This window comes from Coregonus lavaretus, assembly GCF_964263955.1.
Source record: "Coregonus lavaretus genome assembly, chromosome: 35".
Classification (NCBI taxonomy): domain Eukaryota; kingdom Metazoa; phylum Chordata; class Actinopteri; order Salmoniformes; family Salmonidae; genus Coregonus; species Coregonus lavaretus.
The window spans coordinates 5,723,105-5,742,221 of record NC_140022.1 but is presented as its reverse complement, the minus strand read 5'-3'; the positions used below and the strand labels follow the sequence as shown (position 1 = coordinate 5,742,221).

The 19,117-nt window shown below is 42.5% G+C and overlaps 1 protein-coding gene and 1 long non-coding RNA gene across 2 annotated transcripts in view; one reads left to right on the top strand and one right to left on the bottom strand.

Annotated features, from left to right (window-relative positions):
- Positions 1–6,883, bottom strand: part of LOC311109758 — a 57,141-nt gene extending 50,258 nt beyond the window's left edge. The window contains exon 1 of the long non-coding RNA XR_014610628.1: positions 6,432–6,883. This is a non-coding gene — a long non-coding RNA (uncharacterized lncRNA). The remainder of the gene's footprint in view (positions 1–6,431) is intronic.
- Positions 4,156–11,938, top strand: LOC311109756 (filamin A-interacting protein 1-like). Its single transcript, XM_084152733.1, has 2 exons — positions 4,156–4,274; positions 8,643–11,938. The coding sequence occupies exon 2, from the start codon at positions 8,758–8,760 to the stop codon at positions 11,482–11,484; it is 2,727 nt and encodes a 908-aa protein (XP_084008859.1). The 5' UTR covers positions 4,156–4,274; positions 8,643–8,757; the 3' UTR covers positions 11,485–11,938.
- Positions 11,939–19,117: the final 7,179 nt, after the last annotated feature.

The window sequence follows — 19,117 nt, the reverse complement described above, 5'->3', positions numbered from 1 at the left end:
CTAGTGATGTCATATGTGTCAGGTAATCAGGCCCCAGGCATGGAGTGAGGATCACGCAAACATGTGTCTCAGTCTGCACATTCCCACAGCACTTGCAGCCTGCACACTCCCACAGCACTGACAGTCTGCACACTCCCACAGCACTGACAGTCTGCACACTCCCACAGCACTGACAGTCTGCATACTCCCACAGCACTGACAGTCTGCACACTCCCACCACTCACAGGGTGCAGAGAGTCCATTTGTCATCTAGGGGCATGGTTTGATTCCCAAATGGTGGGTCATGGTGGTTCTTCCTATATGGTATAGAACTTGTGGCTTGAAACATTGGTTTTATTCACTTGGCAAGTCTCAAGAGAAGGTCACTTGAACCAATAATGTCTTACAAAGGCCTGATGAAGCCATGAGACCTTTATAAGACCTACATAAATGCTTTACAAATCATGTATAAGAAAATGTAATATAGACATAAGCGATATTCAGCACAACACACTTTGGGAGCTGTGGATACATACAGTGCCTTCGGAAAGTATTCAGACCCCTTGATTTCTTCAAAATGTTGTTACGTTACAGCCTTATTCTAAAATGGATTAACTAAATACAATTCCTCAGCAATCTACACACAATACCCCATAATGACAAAGCAAAAAATAGGTTTTTAGAAATTTTAGCAAATGTATTAAAAATAAAAAACATAAATACCTTATTTACATCAGTATTCAGACCCTTTGCTATGTGACTTGAAATTGAGCTCAGGTGTTTCCATTGATCATCCTTTAGATGTTTCTACATTGGATTGGAGTCCACCTGTGGTAAATTCAATTGATTGGACATGTATTGGAAAGGCACACACCTGTCTATATAAGGTCCCACAGTTGACAGTGCATGTCAGAGCAAAAACCAAGCCATAAGGTCAAAGGAATTGTCCGTAGAGCTCTAAGACAGGATTGTGTCGAGGCACAGATCTGGGGAAGGATACCAAAACATTTCTGCAGCATTGAAGGTCCCCAAGAACACAGTGGCCTCCATCATTCTTAAATGGAAGAAGTTTGGAACCACCAAAACTCTTCCAAACTGAGCAATTGGGGGAGAAGTGTCTTGGTCAGGGAGGTGACCAAGAACCCAATGGTCACTCTGGCAGAGCTCTAGATTTCCTCTGTGGTGATGGGAGAACCGTCCAGAAGGACAACCATCTCTGCAGCACTCCACCAATCAGGTCTTTATGGTAGAGTGGCCAGATGGAAGTCACTCCTCAGTAAAAGGCACAGACCGCTTTGAGTTTGCCAAAAGGCACCTAAAGACTCTCAGACCTTGAGAAACAAGATTCTCTGGTCTGATGAAACCAAGATTGAACTCTTTGGCCTGAATGCCAAGCGTCACGTCTGGAGGAAACCTGGCACCATCCCTATGGTGAAGCATGGTGGTGGCAGCATCATGCTGTGGGGATGTTTTTCAGCGGCAGGGAATGAGAGACTAGTCAGGATCAAGGCAAAGATGAACGGAGCAAAGTACAGAGAGATCCTTGATGAAAACCTGTTCCAAAGCACTCAGGACCTCAGACTGGGGAGAAGGTTCACCTTCCAACAGGACAACTTCCCTAAGCACACAGCCAAGACATTGCATGAGTGGCTTCGGGACAAGTCTCTGAATGTCCTTGAGTGGCCCAGCCAGAACCCGGACTTGAACCCAATCGAACATCTCTGGAGAGACCTGAAAAAAGCTCTGCAGCAACGCTCCCCATCCAACCTGACAAAGCTTGAGAGGATCTGCAGAGAAAAATGGGAGAAACTCCCCAAATACAGGTTTGCCAAGCTTGTAGCGTCATACCCAAGAAGACTCGAGGCAGTAATCGCTGCAAAAGGTGCTTCAACAAAGTACTGAGTAAAGGGTCTGAATACTTATGTATTTAAGTTTTTTATTTTTTATAAATTAGCAAAACTTTCAAAAAACCTGTTTTTGCTTTGTCATTATGTGGTATTGTGTGTAGCTTGATGAGGGAAAAAAATATTTAATCAATTTTAGAAAAAGGCTGTAACGTAACAAAATGTGGAAAAAGTCAAGGGGTCTGAATACTTTCCGAAGGCTCTAGGATTGTGTGTCCATGGGAAATGTTCTCTGAAACCACACATTTTCACTCAATCTAGCTGATTCATGATACTCTACATTCCATTTCGGAGTGTCAGAGGAAGACTCATGTACCAAGACATTACATAAAACAGGGATTCGTTTTTCCACTATTTATAATTTGGCAGATGCTTCACATAGAGAACATGTTTGTGTGGCCAACTTTCATGTTCAATGAAGAACATCTGGGATCAGGAGCACTCTGTCTAGGATGTGTTGGAAATGTCCCGATTCAGAAATAGACAAATTCTAATTGGGCTTTCTAAATGAAGGAATGTGTTTACGTCAAGAACAAACAAATTGTTATAAAAATTCTAGAAAGATCATGACAGAGTCAAATGTAATCAGTATTTGGTTGTTTGGTCCGTTGTATAATCGGGGGTTATCACCACAAAATGTTCTCAAGAAACTTGATTGCACCGTGTCAAATGACGTATTTGTTTCATTGTGGTTGCTGCAATTTTCAAACCACTAACAAGGAGGGAGGGGGTTGTTTGGTTCATTGCTCTCTGGCCTTCAATGGACATCTCTATTCTACATTGTCTTGACAGTATTTCTTAATTTTCTACAGCTTGGCAACCAAGCTTTGGCTCCCATTGTGAAGCTGTGACATCTGATTTAGAGGATTTTGGGACAGGAAGTGTCCCAGCGTTTCCTTGATTCCTCCTAACGAGGATGATTGATGTCATGTTAGGTCCGTGCTGTTGCTGTGGACTCCATTGTTTCAGCGAACAGCTGATGTTCTGTCCGACGATAATAGGGACATTGAACCGATACGGGAGGACAATTTACTCAATGATCTCTATTAGCAGGCTATGTCCAGGATTTTTGGCCGCTGAACTTAATGCAGTTGGGTACTAGCTCAGTCTAAATTAGAGTGTAGTTTGCTGCCAGCTATTTAGTGTGAATCTATTATTTTGCTTGCGTGAATTGAAGTGGAGAGAGGAGTCTTGGTAACAAGGGAAAGATAAGCACACTGTAGAATAGATTGAGAAATGAGCCGTCTGTGATAATACGAGGGCTGTAAATGTGAATTGTGAGCTGTAAATGTGAGGACAGTTTCTAGATGAACGGTCATGCAATAAAAGTCCTGACAGCACTCGATTAGCAGTCCCTAATAACGGTCTTACATTCAATCCATCATTATGGATTAGTAGAGTACCATATACTATTGCGGTATGTTTGTGTTGTCGATTGTGTGAAGTGTTGCATGTAAATGTTTGGCATGTTTCTAATTCGGTTCGGATCTAATAGTGTAGTACAATAATACATTCCATACACACACAGATTTCCTTACTAAACACGGTTGTCGGTCAAGTTAATTGTGTATTTTCTTCCTCAGTTGAATGCATGACTCTTACTGAGGAAAGCCAGAAGGAAATGTTGTAACCTAAAGCGCTTGTCTCTCCTCACCCTCTGCCTCTGGAGTATAGACAGACCAGAGAGAGCAGATATTTCACACGTTACAGACGTCGCTCAACACTTTTCCTCTCTATTCTTGTTATAAAGCCCACACCACACCTAGGTGGACACACACACACACACACACCACACCTAGGTGGACAAACAAACACACACACACACACACAACCACACCTAGGTGGACACACACACACATACGCTTAAGCCCACATGCAAATAATCTGTCTCTCTCACACACACACACACACACACACACACACACACACACACACACACACACACACACACACACACACACACACACACACACACACACACACACACACACACACACACACACACTGAAACACATACACACACACACACTCACACACACACTGAAACACACACACACTGAAACACATACACACACTGAAACACACACACACACACTGAAACACACACACACACTGAAACACACACACACACACACACACACACACACACTGGAGCACACACCCCTTTGAGAGGCAGGGAGGCTGTACAACACAAAGTTCCATATAAGGGCATGTTGATGATGTAATGCTCCAAAGGCAGGGAGCATGCAGTGAGACATCTCTTATTGTTTGGTCTCCCTGCTGGAATGTCCACATCACAGACCGCTGTGTGAGAGCTGAGAGACAGAGAGAGTACTGCAACATAATGAGCTTCAATCACTGAGGCTGCCACCGGACAGACCTATGGAACAGGTAGGAGGCAAGGCAACTTTAACTCAACTTAGCTGCTCTGTTGGTTCGTTATGGAGCACTGTGACTGAGTGCAAGGGGGATAAGTACAGCTTTGATATTTACATATTCCGTTCGGTTAGTGTAAAGAATTGATTTCTGACTCTGGGAAAGTTTTGTCTTTTGGGATAAAATTATATGCAATCTGTTAGAAATAAATGTTTCATTCAACAAGTTCATGAAAAAATGCTGAAACAATTTTGACAAATTTCAGTCTGATATTTTGGAAACTGTGATTACAATTGAAGGGATGCTAAGTACAGTAACTAAATATTGTAACAATTTGTGCACAATATTAATTCCCTAATTGTGATTTTCAAACGTACCATTGAGGGAGGACATTGGTAGAAGCTGATTCAGTGTGTGAAGTCATGAGTTAAAGCTATGGTTAATTCAGTGGTTCATTTCGTAAGTGTAGTTGAACGGGCCACTCAACACTCACACGACACTCTGTCTGTGAAAATCCGGGGGAAATGTGCATGGTGAAATAAAAAAGATGATAAATGTTATTTGAACCTGCTCTCCTGTGAAAGATTAATCACTTCACATACTCCATGATCTTTGTTTCTGAGTGGTACGTTTATGAACCAACAAGTTAAATTAAGTTTGAATATAAAACTCAGATATTACAATGAATTCAAGAACCTGAAAAATAATTGTTTTTATTATGAGCTATTGATTATGTAACATACAGCATAGCCAGCTAAACCCCTAAAATGTAACTATTAAAAATAAAATATTAAACTAGCACAGTCATTCAACTAAAGGCATACAAATACTGCCTATAATTTTATGAACCCATACTGCTTACTGATTGCCCTCTGCTGGACGTATCCTGGCTAGCTTCCTATGTCTCTTTCATAACGCACTCCAGGAAGAATCCTCCTAACAGACTGACTGCTTCTATCTATTTACACTAAAAACAGGCTTCAGGATCAGACATGAACAGATCATTGTTTTATAATGTATTTTGTAAAGTATGTGTATGCTCCTGTGTGAAAGAGGAATAGAAGCTTGGTCTTAAAGGGACTCCCTGTTAAAATAAAGGTAAAATACAATCTGGTGTTTTAAGGAAATGGCAGGAAATTGACTTCTATAACAACGGCATTGTCTTGGACATTAACTTCTAAAACATACACACAGAATACTGCCATGTCCTGTATCATCTCAGCAGCAGCACTGTTTACTGCCATGTCCTGTATCATCTCAGCAGCAGCACTGTTTACTGCCATGTCCTGTATCATCTCAGCAGCAGCACTGTTTACTGCCATGTCCTGTATCATCTCAGCAGCAGCACTGTTTACAGAGTCTGAGCCATAGTTTCCAGCTCTGAGGCCACTGGCCACAGCTGCTTATTTAAATGTGAGGAAAGCCCTCTGTGGCCTTCGCCGTAATAGTGGGCATGGTGACATCCTGCTGCTGGCTGTGTGTGTGTGTGTGTGTGTGTGTGTGTGTGTGTGTGTGTGTGTGTGTGTGTGTGTGTGTGTGTGTGTGTGTGTGTGTGTGTGTGTGTGTGTGTGTGTGTGTGTGTGTGTGTGTGTGTGTGTGTGTGTGTGTGTGTGTGTGTGTGTGTGTGTGTGTGTGTGCGCGAGCGTCTGTATGCTGATGTTGCTCAGAAGAGGTCAGTAGGTGAATGGTTGGTTTTGGGTTAATAGCCATCTGCACCCGCACCCACTTCTCAACTGCTTACCATGCAGAATGCACCACTCTATTTTCCATGACATAGAAACTCCTTATGGGAATGTACCGTTTTAGACAGACTGACTCTATTTGGAAAATTGGCAGTGACAAAATAAATAGTTCAATCAAGTGTGGCCTTGTAATCACCATTCCTGTAAAATCCCAAAGGTAATCGCGCAATAGAATTCATTCATTTAGAATAGGATTCGGTAGTTTTTCAATGATTAATCAACAAAGTTGCTGTTCTCTGTAGCTGACATCTTGTATAACCAAGTTTGAATGCAAAGCCATATAAGGATGAACTGGGTAAACTAATACATCATTCATTGGCAACCGTTGAGAATTTCAAGTGGTAACTGTCATGCCTCTCTTATTTGCTTTTCAACCATATACATTTACATTTACGTCATTTAGCAAACGCTCTTATCCAGAGCGACTTACAGTAGTCACAGTTGACCCACTGGCAGTTGAACTTCTGCTCTCCCAAGTTTTGTTATTCTATTGTCAAGTCCCACTTGTCCAGCAGACTTCTGAGTCCATGGGAAACAGAATCCAACGATTGTCCCTTAGAAGGGATACAGTATTCTTATGTCAAGTGATCAGGATCCTAGGGAATACATGCCATTTCCTCACCAGAGACATCATATAGCCTACTATGCCTTGGCTGATCTCAAGCACCTGATTAATAATACATGGAAGTTTCCCTGAATGTATCTTCTGTTTGCATAATGTATCTTCAGAACGTAACCCTTTCTGTTTAAAAATGGGGAAACCAGGTCGACTTGTACTAACTAGCAGAGTCTGAAGTCCAGGACCTCGGCTCAGTTCACATTCTATTCTGGTTTGATTACATCACTGGGAAAATAGTGGTAGTGGAGATAACTGCTAGAGTAAACAAGGATATAAATAAGGCATTCTAGCTACATTTGAGGACTTTCTATGGCTGACAGTCCTCTGCTCTGTCTTAACGTCTCAGCAATATTAATAGCCTATCATGATTTTCAAAATGTCTTCAGATATTGTAGAACTGATTATCCCACAAATTCCCATTGTGAATTTTCTCAGTGGGGACACTAAAAGCATTTACAAACTCCTCCCCATCTGATGCTCCCCTGCTGTACATCAACTTCAAGCTAATCAGCTTTGATCATCAGATCTCTGGCACAGTGGAACATGTGGAGCATATGGAACATGTGGAACATATGGGACATCATAGGATTAACATCATAGGACATTAACCCCTCCACCTCCTCCACTCGGAGTTGACACACAGTAGGGGGACGGGTACAGGAACCTGCCCTAGCCCCAGCTCTACCATGCTGATGTAATTAGTGATCACTGAGAGAAGCCCTCTGTTTATCCAGCCGGGGGGGGGGGGGATTCCTTCAAATATATAACCAGAGAGAGAGGGAGGGAGGGGGTAGTAGAGGAATCCCTTAATTAGGGGATTGTTCCATGCCAGTTCGACATCTGTGCTAGCACGCTGGCAGCTGCACATGCAGCAGTCATAACATCCCCTCCAACGCTGCCTGGAGCGGAGGCACACTGGCCCGGTGAGATGCATACCCTGCCAGCCACCGTGACCCCAGCTTCCCCTGTGATTCTGTTACATATGCTGTGCATACAGTAGACTGTACACTTACATGGGCCGACGCTTACACAAGTGCACACTATGAACTCAGTATTACTCTAGACATTAAAATAACTACAATGTAAGTTTAGTTGTTTATTTAAGCAGGGTAGGTGCTTCTAACAGGTATGAAAGAGGACTGTACTCAGTGGGACATTTCAAAAGCAGCAGTGTGGTTGAATAAAGGTTTAGTCTACAGTTTGATTTGGGCTGATGGGAGTATTCTTGTCAGATACGGATCAGGGTAAACATTCAGCATTCCAGAAAGGTCTAGCCACCAAAGCCAAAGATCAGAGTGCATTTGGACAGAACATCCTCACACAGTAAAAACATTGCATTTTATCCAATCTCTATTCTCTTTTTATTTTTTTAAGTAACAGTAGATAAGTAATACGGGACATAAGTAATGCAAATCCAAAATAAGGGTAATCTAGATATTTTAGTTGTAAATCAATTTGTAAAAGAATGACTATAAGAAGTACTATTTTGGACTCACATGTCACATTTACTACAGCATGTAGAGTTTCCAACCCATGTGAGAGTTAACTGCTATCGGGGGATCTAAAAAGGAACACTGCAAGTGTATGTCAGGCTACCGATCTGGGAAAGTTACAGCACAGCTATATTTATCATCTGTTAAAGTTTCCATTACAAAAAATGTCAAACCCCTTCAGAAATCCATTCAGTATGGTCAGACAAATGTGACACCCATGAGTGTTCATGGTCTATCTGCATTCCTACTAATAATAGGCCCGATGGCACTTTGGGAATAAGAATTAGACACATTTCACATTTCACAAGCAAACAAACAATGACAACTGTCTACCAAGCTGATATACTGTATATTGTTTATATTATATTATTGATATTTTGTTGTGTTGTGTTACGTTGCTCCCTGTGTCATCCATCACTTTCTCCACCCATCTGTCTGTTGTCCAATGTGTGTATCTGTGAAAAGTTCAACATTCTTTCTTTCTTCTAACTTTTTTTCTTATTTTCTTCTTCTTGTGTTTTTCTTTCAGACTGAAGTTGCTCATTGACCAGGAAAAGGCCTATCAGGAAAGGAAAGAGGAGGAGAACAACAAGAAGGTCACCAGCCTAAAGGAGGAGCTGACCAAGCTGAAGTCCTTTGCGTTGATGGTCGTGGACGAGCAGCAGCGCCTCACAGAGCAACTGACCCAACAGACTGCTAAGGTCCAGGAACTGACCGCCAGCGCATCCCACGCCCAGGAAGAGCTGAGTTCCACTAATGCAAGGGTGCAAGAGGGGGAGGAGAAAGTTTTTCGCTTGGAGACGGAGCTAGGCGACCAAGCCAGTCGCTTCCACCAGGAACAGGAGACCATGACAGCCAAACTGACCAGCGAGGATGCCCAAAACCGGCAGCTCAAGCAGAAACTGTCCATGCTCAGCCGGCAGCTGGATGAACTGGAAGAGACCAACAAGACCCTCCGGAGGGCTGAGGACGAGCTCCAGGAGCTGAGGGACAAGATCAGCCGCGGGGAATGTGGCAACTCCAGCCTCATGGACGAGGTGGAGGAGTTACGGAAAAGGGTTCTGGAGATGGAGGGGAAGGACGAGGAGCTGGTCAGAATGGAGGACCAGTGCAGGGACCTCAACAAGAAGCTGGAGAAGGAAGCCAGCCAAAGCCGTAGCCTGAAGGCTGATGTGGACAAGCTGAACCACAGGATCATGGAGCTGGAGAAACTAGAGGATGCGTTCGGCAAGAGCAAACAGGAGTGCAACGCGCTAAAGTGCAATCTGGACAAAGAGAGGACCGTGTCAAAGGTTCTGTCCAGAGAGATGGACGTCCTGAAAGCGAGGGTTAAAGAACTGGAGGCCGTGGAGGGTCAGCTGGAGAAGACAGAGCTTACCCTAAAGGAAGACCTCACCAAGCTAAAGACGCTGACGGTCATGCTGGTGGATGAAAGGAAGACCATGGCTGAGAAACTGAAAGCGATGGAGGACAAGGTCCATAACAGCACTGGAAAACTGCAAGCTGAGCAGGACAAAGTCACAACAGTGACAGAGAAGCTTATCGACGAGAGCAAGAAAGCCCTAAGGTCGAAGGCTGAGCTTGAGGAGAAAATGTATGGCGCCACCAAGGACAGGGATGAACTCAAGGCCAAGCTCCAAGCCGAGGAGGAAAAGAGCAACGACCTGCAGTCCAAAGTTACCATGATGAAGAAGAGGTTGCAGTCACTGGAAGCTGCAGAGAGGGAATTCCTGAGGAACAAAGCCAAAGAGGAAAGCATCAAGGCACCCATCGCCAACCGCTCCCAACAAGAGGAATACAAAGTCAAAGACCTTACACAGGAAGTTGAGCGCCTGAGGCGAAAACTTAAAGATATGAAGGTCGTCGAAGACGACTTGTTGAAGACTGAGGATGAGTTTGAGTCGATGGAGAAGAGATACTCCAAGGCACAAGAGCGAGCAAAGGCCTTGATGGAGGAGTTGGAAATATCCAGGAACGAGCTCTCAAAGTACCAATTGGCAGAGAAGCAAGAGTCCAACCAGGAGCACATCCTCTACAAGCGTCTGAAAGAGGAAGAGGCTAAGTCCAGCCATCTGACCCGAGAGGTGGCGGCCCTAAAAGAGAAGATCCATGAATATATGGGCACAGAGGAAAACATCTGTCGCATTAAAAATGACCACTCCACCTTGCAAAGAAAACTGACTCTGCAAGAGGTGAGAAATAAAGAACTGGCCAGAGAGATGGAGACCCTCAATCGGGAGCTGGAGCGATACCGTCGCTTCAGCAAAAGTCTCCGCCCAGGCATGAACGGCAGGCGTTTCTCAGACTTACAGGTGTGCACCAAGGAGGTACAGACAGATCCAGCAGACTACCTTCGACCCAACTACAAGAGCATCGCCCCACTGGAGCGGGCCGTGGTGAACGGAAAACTGTACGAAGAGAGTGACTCTGAGGACGATCCAAACTACAACAATGAGTTGCCCCTCGCCCAATGTAACCCCTCCCTCATCAACAATGTCAACAACCTCAACAACAACATCAGGAGAGCCAGAGTCCCCTTCCTCAAAACCAAAGAAAGCCACAACCCAGTCAACGGGAAAGTGCAGGTTCCCAGACAGAATGGGAACCATGTGCAGCAAGGAGACGTGTTTCTGACACACAGCCCCGGGCAACCACTGCACATCAAGGTAACCCCAGACCACGGGCATAACATGGCCATGCTAGAAATCACCAGCCCCACCGCGGAAAACACACAGTCATACACCAGCACTGCAGTCATCCCCACAAGCGGTGGTCCACCCAAACAAAGAATCACCATAATTCAGAACGCATCCATCTCCCCGACTACCAGAAACAAAGGTCAAAGGTCCCCCTCGTCAGATGGTTCCCCCTGCACTCCCGATCGAGCCATATCTCCCTTCACCATGGCCACCTACTCCAGAGCGATGACCCCAGACTCCTCTGGGTCGGTCACTCCAGACAGGGCCATGTCACCCATCCAGATCGTGTCGGTTACAACAGGCACTCCTGACCGGTCCCTGTCCACGGAGCCGGTAGAGGTTGTGGGAGGTCACGCAGTCTTCAGGGTGACACCAGAGAGGCAGAGCAGCTGGCAGGTTCAGAGGTCCAACAGCTCCGGCCCCAAAGTCATCACCACGGAGGACAACAAAATCCACATTCACTTAGGGAGTCCCTTCATTCAGAGCTTAAACACTACACCCCAGCCTGTGAGCCCATGCTACTCACCTGGGCAGGAGCAGAGAACTCCTATATTATCCAATGGTGCCCCTGTCAAAGGCAACAGCAAAATCACAAGTAGCATCACTATAAAGCCAACATCCACCCCAATCAAAAGGCCTTCACAAATTACAGTAAGTAATGCCTATGATTGACTGATTCCCCATCCCAAGATACCTAATTAGTAAACCCTAGTTTGCTCGCCACCCACTACCATCGCCTATCCCAACCCAACCTCCTCAGTCCCTAGTCATCCTATATTGCTCCCTCCACCTCCATTTGACTTGATCTGTATGAAGAGAGTCCGACCTAAGCGCTTCTCTGTTTGTGTTTGGGGTTTGTTTGGTTGGTTCTGTTTGGAAAGATGTTCGCGTGCATGAATTGTCGTTCAAATACAAACCAAAACAATAACCCTTTGAAGGCACTAGTAGTAAGAAACTTTTACTGAACACCGGGGTAACTTTACTGTATATGCTATTTGGTAAATATACCATGTACTAAGACTATTCACTGATGGACCGTTTCAATTCTGTTTAAACTTCATATTACACTACTTGCATTTTGTTTAAGCCGATTTATTTTCTAAATATTAAAGTGTGCAAAAATGTCTGTTTTAGTTTGTCATCCATGCCTGCATATTTCATTTACTCATTCTAAAGTGGAAACCCTGCATGCTGAATGATGAAAATGAGGAATATATTTCAAGATTCAAATATATATATATAAATGTGATTTCTGCATGTTTTCTAACTCTTAGTTTTTATATTTTAGTTTTCAGTGTGATCTAATTTTCACTGCTCAAGTGCTACCTTAACTATTTGAAATAGTATTCAATCAATACAACCTCTGATAGCAGTCCATTGTCCTTCAACCATCAAGACACAAACATACAATGAATAGGGCATTTTAAAGCCACTTTTATATATATATATATATATATATATATATATATATATATATATATATATATATATATATATATTACTAGAAGGCCTCTCAGAAGAACTCTTGTGTTAACATCCATAATTTATAAGAAAATGAAAAAAAAAAAAAAAGGCCAGAGAATTCTGACATGTGTTTTCTTGGCTGAGTTAAATTCATAGGCTGGTGATGTCATAGTTTCTCCTTCTATCCAAAACACAGAAACCCAGTTACCAAGAGTAAAGACTAGCATGAGTGAATTTGAAGTTCCTCTTTAATGATACCATGGAAAGTACATGGAAGTCAGCTTGGACAAACAAGAGGTGCTTTAACTATTGAGGGTATTCTCCAAGTGGATGTTTCTTTGCTGCAACTCTCTGTATCAATGTGAATCAATGATTTTTATGTTCATCAGAGTGTTGTATGATTCTTTTGCAAATACATACAGTTGTTTTAATGGCATATTATAATGTATCCTACACAACAATGCAAATAGATTGCACTATAGTAATGATGAAAAACCACACTCATCACTCAAAGCACTGGCTTATCATGAAGAGACTTCAGATTAACATTGGTCATTTAAAGCTCACTTGAATGAAACATAACTGTGTCCGATACATTCACACGTGTACACGCCACACAATCCAAATACCCTCTGAGTCAGTATCACTATAAAGAGCTGTCTATATCAAGCTTTAGGTCAATTCAGGCTGGGAGCGTTGCACTTTGGAAACAGGATCCCAATCTCTCAATGCCCAAAATAATTTGCAGGCTAAACAAGATGCTATTCATTAAAGGGATCAGAGAGGCTGTGTCCTTAAATATCCTCCATGTCATTATCTATCTGATCGTACTTATTCACATCTAGTGAGGTCATTGTTTGAGCCAGATCATATGTTCTGATGTAAAAAAGAACATCATAGTCCATATCGAATAAGAGCAAAGTGCAAGTAGTATGGATGATGGCGTCATAGTCCGACACACCCTTTCCTTTTTTATATCTCACTTGACTCATGACCTTTGACATGTCAGCTAAATCTAAGGTCTATGAAGGCTATACAATCACACGGCACCATCATCCACTGTGCTGTTTTTCAATACAGAAAATACAGTAGCCAATCAGAGGCGAGACTAATCTTCAGTGTACGTCACAGGCTAACCTAACGTAGCATGCGTAAAAAGACGCCTGAGCGGAGTTCCCACATCTGTTATTCAGGGGAAACAGAAGTTAGGTTGAAAAGACTATATCCCTGAAAACCGAATGTTAGCGGTTTCTGGCAACCCTGCATAGGCTAATCACAGGCTAGTTTAGGAGTTGATGGGATTCACGTGTAGTTTACAATAACGGTCATCATTACAATGGAATCCAAACACCTTGACCGATAGGCCCAATGAACAAGGAGAGGAAAATAAACAGACAGGGCTGGGCTCATTTCAAACAAAGGCCTCATATTGTGAATGAACGAGGATCCTGAGGCCCAGTAGTGTGCTGTGAAATAATGTCTCCCACCTCAATCCAAGCACCAAACAAATCCTGTGTTTTGTAGCCATGGAGACAACCGTGCATCTTTGCCAGTATTGCAGAACGCAGGCCGGCCTACTGAACTGCAGTCTGGTCTGTCCGTGGCAGAGGAAGTGCTTTCTCTAGTACTCCTGTTGCATGGCTCCAAAGGGAGGAGGCTTATAATTAAAGGTCATTCTGTGTAAAATCAACATGGCCCCCTGACACGACCCACACAGATTTTCTGGTCCATTAACCTCATTTTCAAAACACATTTCAAATTTATGTCCTGCATGGATTTAAGGACATGGTTCATTGCACATTTTAGAATTAATTTTCGAAACCATAAAACACTTATACACACTCACTTACAGTTGGTCTTTAACAGTCTTTAACCACTCACACCTTGGACTGGGATTGATTCACTCAATAGCTTTCAGCACGAAACTGGAGTGTCTCACAAGAGGTCTCTCTCAGAGAAAGAAAGAGTGATGAAATAAGCTGCAATGTTCAAAACTACAGTATAATAACCTACATTATGCAACAGGTCTGGGAGAATGCCTTAATGTGCATGATGATCTGCCTCCCAAATGGCACCCTATTCACTAAATAGCACACTACTTTTGACCAGAGCCCATAGGTAATAGGGTGCAATTTGGGACGCAGATATCATCTATTCTCCTTCTTGTCTTTCTTCGCTCTAAGTGCCCTCATCATCATCCCTCTAGTCTCACATGCAGTTACATAAATCCAGAGGAGATAGAGAGGGGTGGGGGGTTTAACTGAGCAGAGAGAGTGGGGTTTAAACTGAGCAGAGAGAGAGAGAGAGAGAGAGAGAGAGAGAGAGAGAGAGAGAGAGAGAGAGAGAGAGAGAGAGAGAGAGAGAGAGAGAGAGAGAGAGAGAGAGAGAGGTTTAAACTGAGCAGAGAGCAGAGAGGGGTTTAAACTAAACGCAGAGCAATGACAAACATGAAGATCTCCTACGGTGACATCACCTTCTGGCAGAGCTGAGACGGAGAGCTAGGCGCATTAGACGACAGTTTAAGCTGATTGTGCAGTAAACAGTGCAGTGATGCAAACCCCTCAGGAGACATTTCCTGTCACTGTTTTGGCAGTTGGTGCTAAAATACGATCCAACACCTGTCTCCGAACATTTTCCGTCCCCACTCTCTCTTATAGGCCTTCTTTAGGAGCAAAACAATGACTTGTGTGTGAATAGCTCTATAAACTCCAAAGACAGTATTAGAAAGAGAATCATGGATTTCTTTAGTTCCATTCTTTACAGCGGTTGTGTTGAAAAAAATGTCAAAGCTTTACTTAAATAGTAATGTTTTATTAGTCTACTTGTTATACTGCACACATATATGGGCATCTACATGTCTTAATAAGCATGTAATGAATGATTTTGTCATGTGTTTTGTCGAAAACTGCTAGATATTGGCTACTGTATGCCAAAAAACATTATTTGGCACCATCTTGTGGTCAGTTTCATAAACAACCTACATTATGTATCGTAAGTATATTGATCCCTGTTTTCTCTCTGTCTATTCTCAGATCCCCTTGGAAGCATTCCGACGCCCAGGCCCAACCAGGATCCCCAAACCTAAAGCCTACAATACAAAAGGGACAAACAGTGCGGTCAATCCAGGGCAGAGCAATAAAGGACAGCCGGGGTACTCAGAGTGCAGCCAACAACCTAAATATGGTCATCCGCCCCACTAGAATATAACATCACACATTTGGATGTATCTTCACATTATGATCTCAATTATGATGTATTCCTGTTGCTACAAAGACTTCCGCTTTTTGTGTGCCTCGGTATTGATAATGAAAACACCAAAATAGGAAGATTAGTAGGCCTAGGTTGCCTAGCATTTGTGTTTCACAAAGAACAATTCACTGATCTGTCTGTGTGAGCAGTAATTGCAGTAATTGATCAATTATGATATATATATATATACAGTACCAGTCAAAGGTTTGGACACACCTACTCATTCAAGGGTTTTTCTTTATTTGTACTATTTTTTACATTGTAGAATAATAGTGAAGATATCAAAACTATGAAATAACACATTTGGAATCATGTAGTAACCAAAAAAGTGTTAAACAAATCAAAATATATTTTGTATTTGAGATTCTTCAAATAGCCACCTTTTTGTTGCCTTGATGACAGCTTTGCACACTGTTGGCATTCTCTCAACCATCTTCATGAGGTAGTCACCTGGAATGCATTTCAATTAACAGGTGTGCCTTCTTAAAAGTTAATTTGTGGAATTTCTTTCCTTCTTAATGCGTTTGAGCCAATCAGTTGTGTTGTGACAAGGTGGGGGGTATGCAGAAGATAGACCTATTTGGTAAAATACCAAGTCCATATTATGGCAAAAACAGCTCAAATAAGCAAAGAGAAACGACAGTCGCAAAAACCATCAAGCGCTATGATGAAACTGGCTCTCATGAGGACTGCCACAGGAATGGAAGACCCAGAGTTACCTCTGCTGCAAAAGATAAGTTCATCAGAGTTACCAGCCTCAGAAATTGCAGCCAAAATAAATGCTTCATAGAGTTCAAGTCACAGACACATCTCAACATCAACTGTTCAGGGGGGACAGAGTGAATCAGGCCTTCATGGTGCAAAGAAACCACTACCAAAGGACACCAATAAGCAGAAGAGACCTGATTGGGCAAAGAAACACAAGCAATGGACATTAGACCGGTGGAAATGTGTCCTTTGGTCTGGAGTCCAAATTTGAGATTTTTGGTTACAACCGGCATGTCTTTGTGAGACGCGGGGTGGGTGAACAGATGATCTCCACATATGTAGTTCCCACTGTAAAGCATGGAGGAGGAGGTGTTATGGTTTGGGGGTGCTTTGCTGGTGACACTGTCTGTGATTTATTTAGAATTCAAGGCACACTTAACCAGCATGGCTACCACATCATTCTGCAGCGATACGCCATCCCATCTGGTTTGGGCTTAGTGGGACTATCATTTGTTTTTCAACAGGAAAATGACCCAACACACCTCCAGGCTGTCTAAGGGCTATTTGACCAAGAAAGAGAGTGATGGAGTGCTGCATCAGATGACCTGGCCTCCACAATCCCTCGACCTCAACTCAATTGAGATTTTTTGGGATGAGTCGGACGGCAGAGTGAAGGAAAAGCATCCAACAAGTGCTAAGCATATGTGAGAAATCCTTCAAGACTGTTGGAAAAGCATTCCAGGTGAAGCTGGTTGAGAGAATGCCAAGAGTGTGCAAATCTGTCATCAAGGCAAAGGGAGGCTATTTGAAGAATCTCAAATATAAAATATATTTTGATTTGTTTCACACTTGTTTGGTTACTACATGATTCCATATGTGTTATTTCATAGTTCTGATGTCTTCACTATTATTCAACAATGTAGAAAATAGTAAAAATAAAGAAAAACCCTGGAATGAGTAGGTGTGTCCAAACTTTTGACTGGTACTATATATATACAGTGCTATGAAAAAGTATTTGACCCCTTTCTAATTTTCTCTAATTTTGCATATTTGTGATACAGAATGTTATCAGATCTTCAACCAAAACCTAATATTAGATAAAGGGAAAATAAGTGAACAAAGAACACAACAACATATTTATTTCATAAACAAAGTTATGCAACACCCAATTCCCCTGTGTGAAAAAGTAATTGCCCCCTTACACTCAATAACTGGTTGTGCCACCTTTAGCTGCAATGACTCCAACCAAATGCTTCCTGTAGTTGTTGATCAGTCTCTCACGTCGCTGTGGAGGAATTTTGGCCCACTCTTCCATGCAGAACTGCTTTAACTCAGTGACGTGTGGGTTTTCAAGCATGAACTGCTCGTTTTAAGTCCTGCCACAACATCTCAATTGGGATTAGGTCTGGACTTTGACTAGGCCATTCCAAAACTTCCAATTTGTTGCTTTTTAGCAATTTTCATGTAGACTTGATTGTGTGTTTTGGATCATTGTCTTGCTGCATGACCCAGCTGCACTTCAGCTTCTGCTCACAGACGGATGGTCTGACATTCTGCTGTAGAATTCTCTGATACAGAGCAGAATTCATGGTTCCTTCTATTAAGGCAAGTCGTCCAGGTCCTGAGGCAGCAAAGCATCCCCAAACCATCACACCACCACCATGCTTGACCTTTGGTATGATGTTCTTACTGTGGAATGCAGTGTTTGGTTTTCGCCAGGCATAATGGGACCCATCTCGTCCAAAAAGTTGACTCAAGTTTGCCAAAAAGCACCTGGATGATCATCAAGACTCTTGGAAGAACATCCTATGGACAGATGATTCAAAAGTATAACTTTTTGGACGACATGGTTCCAGTAATGCCTGGCGAAAACCAAACTCTGCATTCCACAGTAAGAACATCATATCAAAGGTTAAGCATGGTGGTGGTGGTGTGATGGTTTGGGGATGCTTTGCTGCCACAGGACCTGGACGACTTGCCTTAATAGAAGGAACCATGAATTCTGCTCTGTATCAGAGAATTCTACAGGAGAATGTCAGACCATCCATCTGTGAGCTGAAGCTGAAGCGCAGCTGCGTCATGCAGCAAGACAATGATCCAAAACACACAATCAAGTCTACATGGAAATTGCTAAAAAGCAACAAATTTGAAGTTTCTGAATGGCTTAGTCAAAGTCCAGACCTAATCCCAATTGAGATGTTGTGGCAGGACTTGAAACGAGCAGTTCATGCTTGAAAACCCACACGTCACTGAGTTAAAGCAGTTCTGCATGGAAGAGTGGGCCAAAATTCCTCCACAGCGACGTGAGAGACTGATCAACAACTACAGGAAGCATTTGGTTGGAGTCATTGCAGCTAAAGGTGGCACAACCAGTTATTGAGTGTAAGGGGGCAATTACTTTTTCACACAGGGGAACTGGGTGTTGCATAACTTTGTTTATGAAATAAATGAAAATAAATATGTAATTGTTGTGTTATTTGTTCACTTATGTTCCCTTTATCTAATATTAGGTTTTGGTTGAAGATCTGATAACATTCAGTATCACAAATATGCAAAAGTAGAGAAAATTAGAAAGGGGGCAAATACTTTTTCATAGCACTGTATATATATATATATATATATATATATATATATATATATATATATATATATATATATATATATATATAGGCTACTGTTAAATGCTAATATCATTCAAATATGAATGTATATTATCCCCTTGAAACATTAACTGTATTGCTATTTTAATGTGGTAGACCTATCTAATTTACATCCACTACTTAATTAGTCTAATTCTATGAATGGCAAAAAAAGGAATGCTTTAACAGTGGCAATAATGTACATACATGTGTATTATTCATATTTTATGTTGAATGCGACCTCC